Below are 20,473 nucleotides of genomic sequence, written 5' to 3' on the forward strand. Positions count from 1 at the left end.
TAAAGAAGAAAATTGATAAATTTCACAAGCTATGAGCTCGGTCCACTCACAATTATAAATTAAGCTCTTTGTCTTTCTTTCTGCTCAGAACTTCCACATGTAAACAGATACAACTTCGTCCTCAAAGTAACGTTCTGTTTTCTCAATACTCTAAAGAGATCTTGTGCAGCAGATTGATGCAGTGAAATGCGTCTTTTCATCAATTGACTGCTGCTTCGAGGAACATTGATTGTAGATCTAAGCAATCCTTGAGAATGTCAACCTTTTCTCCATGGATCAGCAGATGGCCTATTGGTCCAGTTGTACAGATTTGGGACTTCTTTACATTGATTCCTAATCCGAACCAAAGGGTCCAGTTTGTGCGCTTCATCAGCAGACGCTTCGAGTCCTCCTCACTTTCACCAAGCAGGGGTGTGTCATCTGCATATCACAGGTTGTTAATTAGCCTTCCTCCAATCCTGATGCCGCATTCTTCTTCAGATACTTCATTTCCTGATGGCGGCAGTTTTTAGTGAGGTGGGTGCATATTTAGTATGATAAATACCTAAAGCATGATGAGATGATAGTCTTAGAGAGTTAAGATTTGTTTCCCCCAAATATTAAGGGAGTTGATTTCATTTGTTTTGATAGTATTCAAATTTCCCATCAACGATTTAAGAAGTCACTTTTCTTGTTTACAACATCAGATAGCACTAAGTTTCTGGAGAGGAAATAGGACCCGGGTTGATCTTTCTTCCTTATGGGCTTCCACCATTGACGTCGTTCACTAGCGCCTGTCTAGTCCCGTGAGAGAACTGTTTTAGTGGCGTTGTCCTTTCAAATCAAATTTCTTGGAACAGTTTTTTTTCATGGTTTATGACATCCTCGCTGTTATATCCCTACTCCTCTGTTCACCCTGTGAGGAATCTTACTTACCTACTGTTTATCAACAAACTGAGTCTTAAACTGTTTGATGGATCTCATCCTTTGTCACCTTAAAGACCACCCTGTGTGATTTTTGCTTCACCTTTTTCTTATCTCTCCACTCGCCTTCCACTCTTCCCATTGTCACCGTTTTACACCGCACGACTGAGCTTTCCCGGAACTTTATTGTTTCTATTGCCCATAAAGTGTTGTTTTTCATGAACTCTTTAACCACTTTTAAAGTCCCTTCATTCTTCATGATGAGAGATTAGAATATGGACATTGGAAGTGCAAACAAGCAATCTGGTTGCCATAGATTTTTTTTAATGTGATATTACCGACACTGGGAATATAAAAGAAATCATTTGTTTCAAACCTTCAATTAAGCTAATACCCAGCATGATTTGAATTGCCTGATGTGTTCAATATGGATTAAAGGTCAATGTAAAGAAAACCAAAAGCTTCACAACTAGACTTAATAGTCACTATAACAACAGAAAACATTATAGCTGTCAACGACTTTGCCTTGCTTGGATCTACGTCAGTGCTCATGGAAACAAGAGTCTGGAGATCAAAGGACACATTTTCTTGGGGCAAATCTGTTGCACAAGACTCCTTTAAGGTGTTGAAGGGCAAGGATGTAAAGTTCTCAAAGTGGAGAACTAAAGTGCTCCTGCCACAAGCCATGGTATTGTCTATCACCTCATATGCATGTAAAGTCGGACATTGACTAAGGCAGGTGGAAGAAGGACACCTGCATCTGTATCAGCGTGCTGCTGCAAAATATTGTAAGTGCCAAAAGAACAAGCCAGTCACCTTGGAAGAAGTACAACCAGAACACTCCTTAGAAGCAAGGGTAGCGAGATTTCATCTCATATATTTTGGACAGATTATCAGGAGAGACCAGTCCCTGGAGAAGGACATTGTATTTGGTAATTGGAGGGGCAGCAAAATAGAGGAAGATTCTCACAATGGATTGATGCAGTGGCTGCAACTCTGGGCTCCTATGTAATAGTGACCAGAGTGGTACAGGACTGGGCAGGGTCCATTCTCAAAGGCCCTTCACAACCACTAGCACATCTCACCATATAAGCCCATAATGCCAAGATAGGAGCTATTGTTGATGGTGATGTTGCTGATTTATGCTTTCACCTGAGTTTCATCACATTCATACTGCCTGTATCTGTTCTACTCTCTATCCACAGTGTCCTCATGGACCTCTTTTTATGTCCTCCAGCACCAGGCTGTTAATGAGTGCCAAGAGCACATGGTGCGGCTGTGGACACTGGGCTGATTGGGGGTGAGGGAAGGCGCATGGGCAGTGTGTTGTTGTCACTCTGAGTGAAGGTGACTGTGCAGGTCTGTGCCTGGCAGGCAGCTCTGTAATTTATCATCAGGTTTCCCCTACCCGGATGACAGAGCCTTCATTCTGTGGGTCAGCTGAAAGCCTAGTGCACATTCTCCTGTTGGTTTACAGCTTCTTAGGGTCACTGAGAGCTGGGGTTAATTCAGCAGGGGAATCCATGGACTGTGACAGGAATTCCATCGGTTGTTCATAAATTATGAAAGACATTCTAGGAACTACTTTTGGGGTTTTAAAGCTCTGGGCCAGAAGGTTAATTACTTTCCTACAGTTCCAACCAACTTTCCCTGTTAATAGATACCGGCTGTGTTGCCCCTTCTGTTCTAGGCTTGCACGCACACTGTCCTTTGAACATAGTAATAAATCATTGTCTTAGGAACTATTTAATTTTGGGTAGATACCTGTGATCAGCTTAGAAATAAACATCAGTGTATTATAATTAGACTGTACTTGTCGTTTACCCACTGTTTTTTCTTCTTCTTGTCTAATGCTTTTTCTAAATAAATTAACTCATACTTTTTTAGACTATTCAGAGATACAAACATAGTGGAAGAAATTATTTATAATGATAAGGAATTACTAATAATTTATAAAAGGAAACAGATAATTCAATTAATTAGAAAAAAGAAAGTTCGGTGTATGCTTTCTACATAATTTTTATAAGTATTACATGACTGTCAGCTATTGAAAGGGAATTTGTCTTACTAAATTTCCAAGTGGTGTGTCATGATCATTGGGCCAGTTCAAGTACCCTCTTTCCTAAGACAATTGAAGAGTTTGCAGAATAGTTGAGTGTAGAATCTACATGGAAACAAATCACTTCCTTAGCATCATGTATTAAGAGCTTCGGGTTCTCTTTTAGAAAATGAAACAGGGTCTCTATAGACTTGCTGACTTAGGGCAGAAGCATCTTGAGTAGGGGATATTTTACTCTTTGTGTGTTTTTCTTATGTTTTGGGGTACAAAAGAGGCACTGTCTCTAAAGAGGACATTTATTAAGTCTCCAAAGAGACAAAGGCAACACAAAAACACAGACGCATCATCGGCTGAGGGAGGCCACTAACACACCGTTCAAATAATGTCCATGGGCTTATTGATATAAACCATAAAACAGCATGAGAGGACAAAGAAAACTGCCACAAAAGCATTACAGGTGAGACTATTGAAGTCGGAACAACTCCATGGTTGGGACATGCGCACTGTTAGATACCAGGGCTTACAAGTTTGTTCCTGGGCCTTCTGACCAAGGCAGTCAGGGCAAGCCTGATGGTGCAGGACTCACGACTACAAGACCACCCAGTACCTGTCCAAATTATAGTGACCTCCATCAAGGACACATATAAGCAAGCCCCAAAGATAGAGAGCCTGCCCCTTCCAGGGCTGGCTGGAGAGGGATATAGGCAATCTAATCTCTAAGGCATTCTGAATCCTTTGTTAATGATAAGAAAGCATTCAATGGAGGTTTAATCTCTGTGGGGACACAACAAATCCATTTTGGGCTGTCGCTGTCGCCCATAGCAATTGCAAACCAGGGTGTCAGAATCTAAGCTCTAACATACCACTCGTTCATAGATAAAGCTTTGAAGTGCCTGCTGCCTGTTCTCCCTGTGTTGTTTGGCCACTTCCAATAATTTCTGATCACCAACCACATTAATGAACTCTTACTGTTTCCTCTTCTTCTCTCTCTATTTTTTCCCTGATGTACTCACCTCTTACCCAGGTAATTTTGGGTTAGTGACAAGCATATATTAACAAACTAAGAGATAGACATTTTAGCTTTTATTAATAATATTACAATGTCATTTTATTCTTCTGAAAAAATTATGGAAGACCTTAATTTTATAATGCAAATACAGTGTTTGTGTATTTGTCATAATATTGTTATACACTTAGAAGTGGGAACAGAGGCACAGTAGGGGATTAACATCTGTAGGTGGAAAGAGAGAAATGTAATTCATGGAGACCGATTTTAGTCTTAAACGGGACAAGACAATACAAAATGAATTCACACAAAAATGAATCATCTGATTGTGGGAGAATATCAGTGAGCCATATGGTGTCCATGGGCTCATGTTCATGTGCCCAATTTTAGAAGATGGGAAACAAAAGGAATTAATAAAACCATGTTAGGCAGATCAGTTCATCACAGCACTGACTCCATGGTAGTGAGTTTGGTTTGGCCACTTCACCAAGCATAGTGTCCTTCTCCTGGGACTGGCCCCTCCTGAGAACATGGCCGAAGCACAAGGGGAAAAATGTCTTACTCTCCTTACTTCTAATGAGCATTCTGGGCAAGTCAGAGTTGTTTCTTCTGGCATCCCGTAGCCTATTCAGTACCATAGTTCAAATGCATTAGTTTTTCTTTAATATTTCTTATCCGCTATCCACATTACACAAGCCTGTGAGGCAGTTGAAAATTGCTAATAGCAAACTCAAATGAAAGACACTCGTAACTTACATTAGATTGCTCCTTCTCTAAATGAAATTTTCTATTTTATCATTTGGGTTCAAATTCTGTATCTTACCACCTATTGTATTTGTCTTTGAGTAAAACTCAGTTTTCGTTTTGCTGTTTCTTTTGCCTCTGATTAATAAACTGACTTTTTAATTATCATTTCAAAGTAACAAGGTAGATAGCACATGACCGTACTTTTCTTACTCCCCCACTGCATTTGAATCTGCATATTTTCAGTCCCAGGGGATAAAGACCCCAACTGCACGGTCCTGTGGAAAATAATACACAGTTTACGTATTTAATAGCTTCCATGGAACCATGCATGGACAGAAAGAGAGAGAGGGAGAGAGAGAGTAGGAATTTCAGGTGCCAAAAGAATTTTGAGATATAAAAAACCTCAATCAGATACCTTTTGATCTTTACACTGTATTGACCATTCCTTTGCTCTAGTTAAATTCTGTAAGCCTTTAAACAGTGCAGTGTCTTTTGAATGCCCTAAGAGTGAATGTTAAGTTCAAGTTTTTGTTATTTTTTTTCCTTAAAGGTGGTGTCCTTGGGTTAAACTCCTTTAGATCCAGTGAAACCCCCAGGTTTGATTAATAGGAACATTCCAAAAGAGAAACAATGGGGAGTTCACTGAGGCCAGTGGGGTGTCATTCGGTTTTTGTTTTGTTTGCTGATGCTGGAAATAAAAAAGGGGAAATGCTCATTGCAATTCACAGAAATATGCCAGACGTGAACTGAGGTTGCTTCCATTTGTCAGAGTAGCATTTCATGGCTCTCGGTGGTATCTTGTAATTTATTAGATGCTTCCTAAATTAAGGTGAGTGGAATTGGGAACAGGAAAAATGGAATAGGTTGGTTGTTCCATACTAATATATTCAGGGTTTGGTTTTCATTTAAAATGACGCAATTTGTTTTGTAACAGTTCTTCTCGGTTTAGAAAGGACAATAAGCAGGTCCTCTGAAATGGAAGAAAAACAAATGTGAAAAGCTCCTACGAATTCACAGCCAGTGTCCGTATTCTTAAAGCTCAATTGTATGGAATTATCTCAGAGAATTTTATGTGAAACATACTTTTAAAGTTGGCTTTTCCCCCCATTTATTCTTTTGGTAAGAAAATGCTGTCATCTACCAAATTGTTAGAAAAATCCAGTTAATATGAATCCAAAAGATTTCACCCTTCAACATTACTTACATTGGAATCTTTCACTGAAAATAAATAAAAGTCTGATTTTAATGTGACTTAAATTTTTATTTTCAGTGTGTACATCCTTTATTTAAACTTTTGCAGAATTATATGTCTTTGAAGCGTATGTAGGTTTTTACTTTTCATTATGGTAAACTGGGGCAAGGAAGGGCTTCAAAAGGTTTCTGGGGGAAAAACCCATTATCTTTTCATCCCACTTATCCTTATATAAACTTCCTGCCATTGAGTCAATGCTGACTCATAGCAATCCTATAGGGCAGGGTAGAACTGCGTCTGTGAGTTTCCAAAATTATAAATATTTATGAGAATAGAAAGCCTCTTGTCCCATGCAGTATCTACTGATTTCAAACTCCTGACCTTGTGGTTAGCAGCCCAACATGTAACCACTAAGCCACCAGGACTCTTTTGTCTTTTGTGTGATTATAGCTATGGATATAGATTAGAAATTGTGTTCCATTTAAGCATTCATAACATACACAGTTTAATGACATTACATTTTCTTCCACCTTTAATAAAATCTCACGGTCTTCTCAGCAAGGTCTCTCCCCTCTCCCCTCCTTCAGATGCACCCCTCCTAACCACTAATGTGTTAGTCTGGGTAGTTTAGAGAAACAAATTCATAGACACTCGTAGGTATGTAGGAAAGAGCGTTATAGAAAGAGTAATTATACATTAAGAAAACATCCCAGCCCAGTCCAGATCAAGTCCATAGGTCCGATATTAGACCATATGTACAGTACCAGTCTGTAATTCCTCTTCAGACTCACACAACACGTGCAATGACTCCAAGTGCAGGAAGATCACAGGCCAGCGGGTGGAAAGTCTTGTGGATCCAGTGCAGTGGAATCTTCTCAGTGCTGGCGTGGGTCTCCACTTGCTTTTCCAGGTCCATCAGCTTGGCTGCCATCAGCCCAGCTCCATGTGGTTTGTCAACAGAAATGTCTCACAGGGAGTGAGTGTCGTCCCACCTCCGGCTAGCTGTTTATCTCCTTAGCGCCTCCAAATGAGGCCATCAAGCTGCAATCTGATTGACAGGCTAAACTCCACGCATTCACTCTTAATCCTATCAAATTGACCACAAATTATATAACTACCACAACTAATAAACTTTTGTCTCCATATCTTGCCTATCCTAGATATTTTATGTATGTAAAATCGGACAATATTTATTTCTTTGTAATTGCCTTATCTTACTCAGTGTAAAGTTTCAAAGTTCATCTCTTTATTGTAGCATGTGTTTCTCTTTATAACTGCGTTAACATTCCATTTTATGTATTAACCACATTCTATTTACCATTCATCATCTGTTCTTGGATATTTCACCTAAGTCTACCTTTGGCTATTAGGAATAGTGCTGCAAAGAACATTCGTAAAGAAATCTGTGCTTGTGTTCTTGTTTTTCATTTCAATTCAGGAGTGGAATTGCTAAATTGTAATTCCATGTGTAAGTTTTTAAGGAACCAGTAAACCATTTTCCACAGTGGCTCCTTTTTTTAGTGGGAGGGGGCAATTTTCACAAGAGATGAAAATTCCAATTTCTTTATATCCTAACAAGACCTATATATATATATTAATTATAGACATTGTCGTGGGAGTGAGTTATGCCTCCTTGTGGTTTTTCTCTGCATCTCCCTCATGAGTAATGGAGGAATATTGCCAGCCAGGTGAGCATAGCACAGATGAAACTCACCACATTCCTCTAGTTCTGTAATGAATGCTTCCTCCCCCACACTGTCATGGCCTCAGTTCACTGTACAGATAACAGCTCTCAGACATACGGAATCCAGGACAGATAAGCCCCTCAGGAACAATAATGGGAGTAGATACTATGAACGTAGGGGGGAGTGGGAGGAACCAATCACAATGATCGATGTATAAACCCCACCCACCATAGGTAGGAACAACAGAAACATGGGTGAATGGAGACAACAGATGGTGTAAGAAATGAAAATAATAATTTCTAATTTATCAAGGGGTCACGAGGGTGGAATGGTGGGGTAGGAGGGGAAAAAAGAGTTGATACCAAGTGCTCAAGTAGAAATCAAATATTTTGAAAATGATGATGGCAACATATGTACAGATATACTCAATACAATTGATGTATGCATTGTTGTAAGAGCTTTAAGAGCCCCCAATAAAATGATTTATTAAACTGAAAAGTGATTGGCTGTTAATGTGAAGATAGGCAGCTCACCGACCACCCTACTCCGTGGGAGAAAGATGTGGTGGCCTGTTCTGGGAGGATGCCAGCCATGGGAACCCCGTGGGGGAGTTCTACGCTCTACTGCAGTGTCATACGAGTTGGAGTTGACTTCATGGTAGGGGGTGTGGTGTGGCATAGCCTGAACATGGAACATCTTTTCATGTGCTTTTTAACCATTTGTATTTCTTCTGTAGCAGCCCTGGTGGCATAGTGGGTTATGCTGTAGGCTGCTAACCTCAAGGCCAGCAGTTTGAAAACACCAACCACTTCTTAGGAGGAAAAGGAGGCTTTCTGTTCTTGGAAACTCAGAGGGACAGCTCTACCCTGCCTTATTGTGTTACTATGAATTGGAATCCACTCAGCAACCTGTCTTTTGTGAAATGTCTGTTCAAGTCTTGTGCCCAAATTTTCAGTGGGTGGTTTGTCTTTCTATTCCTTTTTCTTTCAAGGTCATACACAGATACAAGGCATACACAGGCACACAGGAGAAGGCTCTAGGAATTATTTTTTATGCATGTATGGAACACAATGGTTCAGCATTGAATTGATAGCCACAAGGCTAGAAGTTCCAGTCTACCAGAAGAAGGTGCTGTCTGCTCCCGTACGATAATCAACCAGGGAAACCCTGTTTCTAAGGAGCTGTGCTGCTTTGTTCTTAGGGTCACTTTGAGTTTGGATTGACTTGATGGCAGTGGGTTTTTTTTGGGGGGGGCATACATATGTGTAGGTTGTTCCCCAATCTGGATGTTATCTTGCCACTTTGTTGTTAAAGTCCTCAATTGAACAAAAGCTTTAAATACTTATGTATATTTTGCCCCCTTTTTGCTTGTTTTTTTAGTGTCACATCTAAAAAATTCACTGGTAAAAAATTAGGTCCTTCCTGAATCATTACCCTATGCTTTATTTTGTGCCTTATAGTTTTTATTTTTAGGCATTCTACCTTGTTCAAGTTCATTATTTATATAGTGTGAGTTGTGGGCTTCTAAGTTCATTCTTTTGAATAAGGAAACTCAGATAACAGCACTATTTATTAAGGAGACTATTCATTCACTATTGAATAGATTTAACAGTCTATAAAAGAATAAATTGACAATAGATAATATAAGTTAATTTAAATAAGTTAAGTTAACTTCCTTCAACTATGAGTTAATTTCTGAACTCTCAGTACCATTTCAAAAGCCTAAATGTCTATCTTTATACCAATACCGGACTGATTTGATTATTATAGCTTTATAATATCATTTTAGTTCAGATGTGTGATTCTTCCTGCTTTATTCTGTTTTCAAAATTTGCTAGGGCAAAATTTGAGATTTCTTGTCATGCCATATAAATTTAAGGATTGGCTTTGCCATTTTTTCAAAGAAGGCTGCTGAAATGTTCATAGAGATTGCATTGAATTTATAGAATAATTTGGGTAATAATTTTAGTACATAAAATGACAAAATAGTCATTTAAATTATTAAAGTTCTTTATTAATAAAGAATATTTTAAAACATTTATGTACACCTCAAATATCAGGCTTTCTTGCTCATTCATAAAATCCTTCAAAGTACATGGCATCTGCATACATCCTATCTTTAAGATGGGTTGTGGTCATTCTTGACAGATCTGCTGCTTTCAGTATGCTTCGTAGCTCAAACTAAAACCCGATCCCTGAGTCCACTGATAGAGTACTCAAGTGTATTTTAAACAACAAATCCTTCTAAATACCGGATTAAATAAATCCATGGTCTAGTCCATTTGAATATTCTGACATCTGTCATTTAGTTGACAGCATCTTATTGCCAAGAGATTGAGAGAGTGCACCCACCATGCAATACATGCACCGTATTTTGAAAGATTGTTTGTTTCCTATTATGTCAACATAGATCTTTAGAAAATGATTTTTGTCGAGATTTTTGATCACCGAAGAGGTCACATTGCCATAGATAGCTAATGAATGAAATAGAGGTGTTAGGTACTTTTCTCAGGAAGACAGGCGCCCTGGCTGAATAGTGAGTTCTACCTGAGGCTGCTCTTCAGGACAAAAATAATCTGCATCTCCTGTGAAGATTGACAACTCCGGAAACCCTTCTACTCTGTTCTGTGATGTCACTGGGAGTCCTAATTGACTCGGTGTATTTGGTTTTGATCATGAAGAGGTATGCATTGTCAGCCTAAACCCTTCACACGTTTCCTTAGGATGCTGTTTGGATGACACTGTGTTAAAACTTGGTAGGGGCAAGAGCTTTTCCGATGTCTTTAATTAAAATTACATATGATCAAATGACACTAGCATCAGTAAATGTTAATCCTATTGCCATATGCTAGACTAGAATGCGACAGTTTATTAATGTTTTCAGCCGGTGGGTGGCTGTCATCATAAAGCTTTCCCTTTGTCAAAGACTCAAGTGCCCCTGGAGGCCAGGCTAGACGTGGGCACGGTGTTGCACGTGGCACGCAGATGTCCCCTTTCCTTACCGCTGCCTGCCTCTGAAAGACCGTCTCCCGTTCTGACGCTCTTAGCAACTATTTATAAGATACTTACATCTCAGTTGGGCATCAATGAGGATTTGGAAGCCCTCATGTAAAGCTCAGCAGTCTAAAATACTACTAGTTCAAAGATGGAGAGTTACAGCAAAAGTGATGTAATAATGTTGCTTTGACACCAGCCGACTTGCTCTCATTCAACCTATTTGCCTCCCTTGATGCCCTTTGCTAAGTCCTGAGCCCTTCCAGTCCCCAGGCCAGAGGTCTTTCTTAAACTTTTTTCCCTGTTTTATTTTCTTTATATAACTTGTCATTCTCTGAAATTATCTTATGTATTTCTTAACTTTTTCTTGTCTTTCTCATATTACTGGTAAAATGGAAGAGACGGCGCTTTTGTGATTCTATTCGCAACTGCATTCCCAAAGCCCAGGACAGTAACTAGCAGAGAGTATGTGCTCAAAAACTATTATTTCTTGAATGAATAAGCTAGCTTCATGCAGTGTCCACTTTGCGGCACCTTTTAAAATCTACTCTAAACTGGCCGGCTCTATCTGCCATAGTGTTTTGCTGTGATCCTCTGTGTGTGCAGAGAAAACGCATGGGATTTTCATGTTATTCAGTGTCAGAACATTATTTAAAGGAGCAGATAGAAAGAACACATCTGTTTTCTATAATTAAATGGAAAATCATTTGCTTTTATGCATACTTTAATATTATTTATTTTGCTATGCTCATTAAATCTGACTGTTGGTAGCAAAAATTCAGTAGGGCAGTATGTGGGGTGTGCCAATATTGTATTTCTCTTCTGAAATGTTCAATATATACTACATCGTCTACACTCCCCACTGTAAAATGTAGTTCTCATGAATGCATGAGAGCTTACATTTGCATAGTAAACTTTAAACTATGTCAGTATTCCTCTTCACCCAGCAACTATTTTGAGACCTAATACACATACATTTCTAACCTGCCCCTTTCCCTGTTTTTCCCTGGTAAACTTTGATAACTAAAAAAATTCTTCAATCTATCAGACAAAGGAAATGGTCAGTATTAACGGCTGTGAGAAGCATTTGAAAGAATAATAACTCTAATCCAGTTATCCTGTATTATTATTTATGTGGAGGCATGGGGCTTAAGAAGGGGCTCAAACGCTGATCCCGCCTTTCAATGGCTGCGCCACCTGGAGTAAATTGCTTCCCCCGCCTGTGTCCGTGGACCCATTTGTATGCCAGCCATACTCATCTTGCAATATCATGTTTTATAAAAATTCAAACTGCTCTTCTGAACAGTTTAACAGGGGGCAGTGCATGCTTTTGCTGTTGTTATTTTCATATTGCTTGGTATGTAGCCACATTTTAAAAGCTAAATTTCAGATTAATTAATTAATTTATGTTAGTCAGAATGTGAAGGCTTTCAGTAGATTAACCGACACATACACAAAAAGACAACATCTAAATCCACCTGAGATGTTAAAAATAAAATAAAGGTACTAGGACTGCAACCATAAGATCCTATTTACTGACAGTGCTCAAATAAGAAAGAAAATCTATGTTTGTGAAGTTAATTCCACTTGTAGATTCGGTCCTTTATACACCAGGGTAATTTTATAAGGAGAAAAAATTCTGAAGGCATATATTTTAGAATAATTTGAGCTAATGGAGTAATATATGCATAATGTGAAACTAACCTACGAATAATAGTTTTCTTCTCTTTTTTAGTATGCACTTGAGGCAAATAATGTTGAGTTACTAACATTATCTTGGGTTGTATAGATCATCATCAGAGCTTCACAGGCAGCGCTGTTTGGGGACTCTAAGAACATCAGGTTGCCCTGACAATGGGGCAGCCAGAAGGGTTGAAAGAGGAGCAGTGTGTGGAGAGTCTAGTCTAATTTGAAAAGTGTACTTTCTACTTGACAAATAAAGTCACTGAAGCCATTTACCCAGTGATGTTCTTTGACACTAGAGCTGTAGTCTGGTATAGTGGAATGAAATAGTGAAGTGATACTTACCCAAACTTCCCAAATGTCAGCTCTTGTTCCGCTGGCTCTTAGCCTCAGAGTGGAAATGGGTAGAAATATTATTTCTTTTTCTCTTAGAGGGATTACTTTCTATTCTGAGTAGTCTAGTTAGACCTCACGGGCAGCATAGACACACATTAATAGTAACAATATTGTCATCATTATGAGTCGCTTGGCCATGTATGTAGATTGTCTCAAATGGAATACTTTTGAGTCTGAACGAATAGCATTTATGATTGTTCTGGAATAACAGGCTTTAATAACTGCCTTAGGCAAACTTAGATGTAGAGTCAACTGTTCCTCTACCAGCTAGCCATTATTTGTTCTATTTCTCAGAGGTTGAGTGAGGTTAAATAATTTCTTCAGAGTTACAGGTAGAAAGAAGATGAGAACACAATTAGATTCCAAAAAAGGACAAAAGGCATACCTTTAATAGAAATTAAACTTTCATATCTACTATGTAAGATTATATTATGTATTATGACAATATGTAAAATATAGAATGAATTTGTTAGCTTCACTTCTCTAAGATGTCTAAGTATTTATCATTGTGCTTAATCACTTTTGAAAGAAAATACTAACTTCTTGTATTAATAATGAATTGCCAGGGGATTTTACATCTTTGATTTTATTTGATTAGTATATTATTACTATTTGGGGAACAAGGTCACACACTAAAAAAATGTTATACAAAGAGACTAGCACTGAATATTTGATTACTTTATGTTTGTAGGCAAAGTGCTGATTTAGCTGACTTGCTAAGTATAAATAATCTTATGATTTCTGTTATGCCTTCTCCATACTCTAGATTGTTGATAGATTCCATTTTCAAAAAGACAGGACAATATTTTATTATCCTTTAGTATTTATTACTAATGTGAAACAGATGCTGATAAAGTCTAAGAAATAACTTTGCTTTCATATTTTGTGAGGAAAAATAATTTGCAATTCTGTGATATAAGAACCACCACCATTAGCATTTTGTTCTATTTTCAGCCCATCCTTTTTCTTGGTGTGCATGGAGAATGTTTGAATTATTAAGAATTCAGTAAATGTTAGCTCCTGCTGCTATACTTGCTACTGTGGATGCTTCTGTACCCCCCCTGCTGTTATTATAATGCTTCTGTTTTGCCGTCATCATCAAGAACTCTAAAGGGATCTTGGATAGCTCCCATATTTTTTTAACTTCATAGCAGGTAATATGGGACATACAGGAGCAGAGGCTGCAGAGCATTTGACTCAGAACAATGCATCCTGGATTGAGATTTCCCGGGAGGCATCCAAGTGCGGCTCTCTGGTGGGCAAGTGGATATCCAGAGACTGGCACTCCAGAACCACAAAACCCCAAAACATTGCTGTCAGCTTGCTTCTGCCTGTACAGTATCTCCAAAGTATCAATACGTCTTTATAGGAACACAAAGTCTCCTCTTTCTCATGCAGAGTGGTAAGTGGGTTTGAACTGTTGACCTTGCACTTAGCAGCGCAACGAGTAACCACTATGCCACCAGAACTCCTCTTTGGGCTCCATAAAGGATCTAGGATTAAGAGTAAACACCTATCCTTGGTTTAGTTTAAAATAAAATCCCATTTTCAAAAAGATTTCAATAAATGGGGAGCTAAACTTTACCCCGCTGACTGCCTGTTGAAAAGCAGTGTCTTCCCTGGGTAAATACTAGGATAATGCCAGGAATTCCATGCAAGCTCACCTGGCCTAAAGTTAATTTTGCCTCACCGGAGAAATCAGTGAGCCTAGCCAGTGTACTACCTGTTTTTGTGCTATCATTATTTTTAGGTCACTCCTTCCACCACTTTTGATCTTTTGCCCCTATCAATACCGCCCAGTCAAAAAAAGTAGAGTCCACAATGCATCTTCTCAAGGAAGAAAGGTGAAAAGACAGTATTTTGCCGCAATCACTTCCATGTGAAATCCCTTGTAAACCCAAGTTCAGCTGAACAGTTCAGACCCCCAAGTGCCATTGGTGGTCTTGAAATGGGTGAGCTCTGAGTACGGGGTGAGGGCAGGGAAGTTTGTGAGGGAGTGGTCTGTGGGTTGCGGCAAAGGAGCTTGCTGGCCTGAGAAGGGACTTCGTTGCAATCATCAGCGTTACCCACACGGAGCTCGGCACACGGGATAGAGCAGCACTCTCCCTAGTCCAATAGAAAGACAGATGGAAGTCTTCAATTTGCTGAAACCAATCTTTTTGCTGTGTTCATCCATGTATACAGTCAAGGTCAGCCTCCTGCTGTGTGTGTACATTGGAAAATGAAAGCCTAAGTAAATTAGCACTTTTGAGTTCCTGTTCATTCTAAATGATTAGGCTTTGACCTGAGGACATCTTTAAATTTCACCTAGATAGTAAATTTTGTCACATGTTTGTTATTTCTCATGAGATGAAAACAGCTTGATTGTTACCATTTTAGCAATTTTCTAAACTCTAAGCTCTACACGAGAGAGATCTGATTATATAAGAAAGCATGGCTCAATTATTATTTGGTTTAACTCTCGATGTTTATATCTTCAGTGCACAATGTGATGAAATTGTTTCTAGGATGCTTCCCTCTAACTAAAAGCTTATGTGAAACCTTTACATTGTACAAAGGATTAAATTAAAAGCTTGCTGTGGGTTAGCCCGGCCTGGGCAGCACGGAGCAGTAACCATGAACGCGCGGCTAGCCGTCAGTTTGCTGTACTCTCATGACTTGTGTTGCTCTCATCCTGGGAACAGTGAGTAGTTCAGATCCCATCAACAGAGCTTCCAGAGGCAGACTCAGGAGCTGTTCTTCAAACGTAGCCAATAAAATCCCTGTGGATGGCCCCAGACTCTTCTCCCATGTCGTGCCGGAAGGGGAGCCCCACAGGTCGGAAGACTCTGAAATGACAGGGTTCCCAGCCAGAGACTTGGGCACACCAATGGTCAGCCTATTGTGGGGACAGCACCTAAGGTTCAGGCAGCATTTTTTCTGGTTGTGTTGGGGTCAGAGCTCATGTGACAGTAACTGCCAACAGAAAAACAAGAGTACAATGACACCACACGTTGATCAGTTCCAAGAGTTACAAACCAGTTCTTACCCTTAGGAAGTTGAGCATAGGCCCCAGTGATAGAGGATGTGCAGCAGACCTGCTGGGGATGCGGTCTCTTTCTGAACATTCTGTGTGCTTTGGGCTCAGCTCCTTGGCGCAGGGAGGAAGGCTGCACTCCCTCCTCCACTGCCCTGACTGGTGTCTGCTGGGCTCTGGACAGGAGCCACTTGAAAGAAGCCACAGGTGTAACCGCTCGTGTGGATGAGGGCACAGTGCTTGCTTTGCTGTTCATGGTTCTCTGACAGAGGCTTCCTTCCTTTGCAGGTGAGCGCCCCTACCAGTGCCCGTACTGTGAGAAAGGATTCAGTAAAAATGATGGACTGAAGATGCACATTCGCACACACACCAGGGTAAGACTGCATCCTTTTTCATGAGCCTTGATGATAAAAACCGTCTTGTATTTTCAAAAGCATATTAAACTTTTCACAACAGCAATAAAGATGAGGCATTCAAAATCAAATGCTGATATTTATGATGGCCATTGGAGGATCATTTTTAAATGACAAAACAAGGAAAACAAAAACTGAAGCGCAAACCCAAAGTCGGCCCATTCTTTGACTTGTGACTTTATTTTCAAAAGTTACTTGGTAAACTACCATGCGGAATAGATCTTCACATTTAATACTAGAAAGTGTAGTCGTTGCTTTGCTGGTAGGTCTCCCCTGTTAGTACTAGAAGACATCGATGCTGCTGTGCTGAATATTGTCCAGTAATACTAATCGCAGCGAGTCGGTCAGCTTCATCCCACTGCGCGGCACTGACCGAAGGGTGGCCTTCCAAGGACCTGTCAGGTTCAGCGATGAGGAGGAGAGAGGGCAGACAAGCAGGTGTGCACAGTTTCTCAGGGGAGCAGTTGCTGTGCTTGCCTCTTCCTCTGAGCCCCCTGTGTGCCTGTGCTGGTACCTGCATGTGGCTTTTCCAGGTTCCTCCATCCGCCTCAACCACGGGGAAAGCAGGTGAGCACACCGTCTCTATTCAAATGCATTTCTTGGCACATTTTTCTGTTTAGGGTGCCGCTAGGTACTTTCCACTAGGAAATTGTGTATCGTATTAAATCACTATTAAAATTTTCTCTACATGTTGATTTCCATCTTTCAGTTTGGCCTTTTACAAAGTGGTCTATCTATAAATTAGACATTGTTTCAAACCAGGGAACACCAAACCGGTGTGGACTGGCTTCTTTCATGTGGACTGTCTTGTGACTCATAGCAACTCCACGCAGGGCTTCTAAGGCTGTTGATGTTTACGGGGGCGGCGCCCAACACTTCTGCAAGTGCCACCAGGACACCAAAAACCACAGAAGACATGGGCATTCACCTCGAGCAGCGTTATATGAAATATTCTTTCAGATTTACTTTCCCTATGTACTTCAGAAAACAAACAAACTGATATTCGTCCCACTTAGTAGTCTAGTCTTCCGCTTCAGCTCCGTGCGGGGGTGCAGACATACCCCTGTCCTTGTGCTGAAGGAGACACACAGCTCTCCCTGCCCTCAGAGCAAATCCATAGCAGAGTTTCTGTTCGGGTTTGTAGCATATCCAGGTATTAGACATTGGAATATAACCTAAAGGTAAATATTCCCTCATACGCTGTGTAGGATTAGCCGTATGTCGCTGTTCTGAGTTATCTCCTTCAACTTATCATATGCAGAATACTGATGTCATGATGAGTGTCACTAAAGAAAGGAGCCCTAGTGGTACAGTGGGTTAAGCAACAGGCTGCTCACTGCAAGGCCAGCAGTCAAACCCATAGGCGACTCTGGGTGAACGATGAGGCTGTCTGCTCCTCTGAAGGTTCACTGTCTCAGAAATCCTAGGGGAGAGCTCTACTGTGTCCTGTAAGAGGGAGAGTGCCTGTCAGAAATGGGGCTGAGATCATTGCCAACAATGCTTAAATTAGTTTACATTTACTTTGAGCAGTGAGTTCCTATGTGTTTAGTCAACATGAAGGTGTCAGGTGCCAACAGGTGAGCACTGGAGCCCCGAGTTTTCTTCGTGGAAACCAGTGATGTCAGCCCTAAGGTGGGCATGGTGGTGCACGATATGTTGTTTCACATGATCAGAAGACCAAACAAACAAAAATGTATTTTTGTCTCAAGAATATGCGCTGTGTGCATTTCAACTGATTTGAATGTTTCATTGTTTTTTATAAAGCTTATTAATGAGAATAACCATAATAGTTAAATGAAATCCAAATGAATACAAAGACTTCCAATGATATGCCAGGCATAATTCTAAGCACTGCACATTTACGTTCCACAGCCACCCCATAAGGCAGCTGTTACTTGACCCCTTTTGATAAGTGAGAAAACTGAGGCCCAAGCAAGTAATCGGTGGAGTTGAATTTTGAGCCTAGACAGACTAGCTGTGGAGACGACCCCTGTACAAAGCTCTGCCTTGTATTGAATTAACTCATGCCTTTTTACTACCTTTTAAAACATTTTCATACCAAATTAATGTTGTGCGCTGACTCCGACTAAAATCGAGTCGTGCCTCCTGGTTGCGGTGCCTCTCCTGTAATCTCGGGCGGGGGTCGGGGGTGGGCGGGAGGTGGGTTGGGGAGGCTGCCAGGGCTTTCTCCCAGCAAGTCGCTTTGCGGGTCAAACCGCTGACCTGTCACTTAGCAACTGTGCGGTTAAGTGTTACACCACCAGGGCTCGGTCCTTCGTTCTAATAATGACTCCGAGCCCAAAGCCCATATGTTCTCCTCCATATCGTAACCGTGATTCAAGCATCTCGCAACGGCCGCCAAAGCGCGTCGGGGCAGGTGGTTTTGTCAGCACCTCCGCAGGACACTCTGCTCAGGAAGAAACCAAGTACAGCTTCTGACCAGGGAGCGCCAAGGACTGCAGAGCATGTGGAAATAGCATTTCCCGTGGAAATCCCGCTTTAGACTCACTGCATACAATCGAGGGAGAGCGGTCAGAAGAGCCGGGTGTAGAGCAACGCGAACCTCACAGGTTTCGCCTCAAACTATAATTTGATTTCCCTTTTTACTGTATTTTTAAAAAATCATTTTATTGTGGGCTCATTCAACTCTTTTTTTTTTTAAAACATTTTATTAGGGGCTCATACAACTCTTATCACAATCCATACATATACATACATCAATTGTATAAAGCACATCCGCACCTTCCCTGCCCCAATCATTCTCAAAGCATTTGCTCTCCACTTAAGCCCTTTGCATCAGGTCCTCTTATTTTTTTCCCCTCCCTCCCGCTCCCCCCTCCCTCATATGCCCTTGGTAATTTATACATTGTTATTTTGTCATATCTTGCCCTATCTGGAGTCTCCCTTCCCCCCCTTCTCTGCCGTCCATCTCCCAGGGAGGAGGTCACATGTGGATCCTTGTAATCAGTTCCCCCTTTCCAACCCACTCACCCTCCACTCTCCCAGCATCACCCCTCACACCCTTGGTCCTGAAGGTATCATCCACCCTGGATTCCCTGTGCCTCCAGCCCCCATATGCACCAGTGTACAACCTCTGCCCTATCCAGTACTGCAAGGTAGAATTCGGATCATGGTAGTTGGGGGGAGGAAGCATCCAGGATCTGGGGGAAAGCTGTTTTTCATCGGAACTACCTCGCACCCTGACTGACCCATCTCCTCTCCTAAACCCCTCTATGAGGGGATCTCCAGTGGCCGACACTTGAGCCTTGGGTCTCCACTCTGCTCTTACCCCTTCATTCAATATGGTATACACACACACACACACACACACACACATACACACACGCACATATATATACATATACATATATATATATTTTGCATGATGCCTTATACCTGGTCCCTTTGGCACTTCGTGATCGCACTGGCTGGTGTGCTTCTTCCATGTGGGCTTTTTTGCTTCTGAGCTAGATGGCCGCTTGTTCACCTTCAAGCTTTTAAGACCCCAGACACTATCTCTTTCGATAGCCGGGCACCATCAGCTTTCTTTGCCACATTTGCTTATGCACCCATTTGTCTTCAGCAATCCTATCATGGCGGTGTGCAGCCAATGATATGATTTTTTGTTCTTTGATGCCTGGTAACTGATCCCTTTGGGACCACTCGATCACACAGGCTGGTGTGTTCTTCCATGTGGGCTTTGTTGCTTCTGAGCTAGATGGCCGCTTGTTTATCTTCAAGCCTTTAAGACCCCAGTCACTATCTCTTTTGATAGCTGGGCACCATCAGCGTTCTTCACCACATTTACTTGTTCACTTTTACTGTATTATGACTCTCTTATCCCAGCCAGCTTCTGTTTTGAAATACTGTTGCCTAAGCATTGGATACAGAGGATACATTCAGATACTCTGTGCATATTAGTCCAACTTCTCCAAAACAAAACTCGTTAAGGTTCTCAGCTAATGTAATAAATGGCAAGAGCCAAACAGACTTTCAACATTGTTACGAAGAAAATTCTAAAGGAATGATCTTTGCCAGTTACTGTTTTTCCAGTATGATTAGGAGTTATAGGGTTCAGTACAGGAATAATTTCTTTTTAAAAAATCAACACAAGACTATTCCAAAGAAGGCAGAAGTTATCCTAAATGCCCCACTTTTGGAAAGTGCTGGCCACTCCCTTGTCCCTGATGGCACTTCTTTCCTCCGTATACTTCTTACCTCCAGGGCTCTGGAATTCACTAAAGCGGCTACATCTGCACTCTCAGCATGAAGGAAAATAGCTATCATGGATGCTGGGAAAACCCCAAAATCCAAAGTTCAAACACCTGTTTAGAAGATCCCCCTCATCAACAAAGTCATGGTCGCTTGTGAAACCAGGT

General features: G+C 40.9%; 1 protein-coding gene across 3 annotated transcripts in view; it reads left to right on the top strand.

Annotated features, from left to right (window-relative positions):
• PRDM5 (PR/SET domain 5) overlaps positions 1–20,473 on the top strand; it is a 213,688-nt gene that overhangs the window by 139,337 nt on the left and 53,878 nt on the right. For all 3 annotated transcript variants that reach the window (XM_075543864.1, XM_075543862.1, XM_075543863.1), the window contains one exon: positions 15,970–16,055. In XM_075543864.1, coding sequence (XP_075399979.1) covers positions 15,970–16,055 — 86 coding nt within the window. The remainder of the gene's footprint in view (positions 1–15,969; positions 16,056–20,473) is intronic.

The sequence above is a fragment of the Tenrec ecaudatus genome, chromosome 3, assembly GCF_050624435.1.
Source record: "Tenrec ecaudatus isolate mTenEca1 chromosome 3, mTenEca1.hap1, whole genome shotgun sequence".
Lineage (NCBI taxonomy): Eukaryota > Metazoa > Chordata > Mammalia > Afrosoricida > Tenrecidae > Tenrec > Tenrec ecaudatus.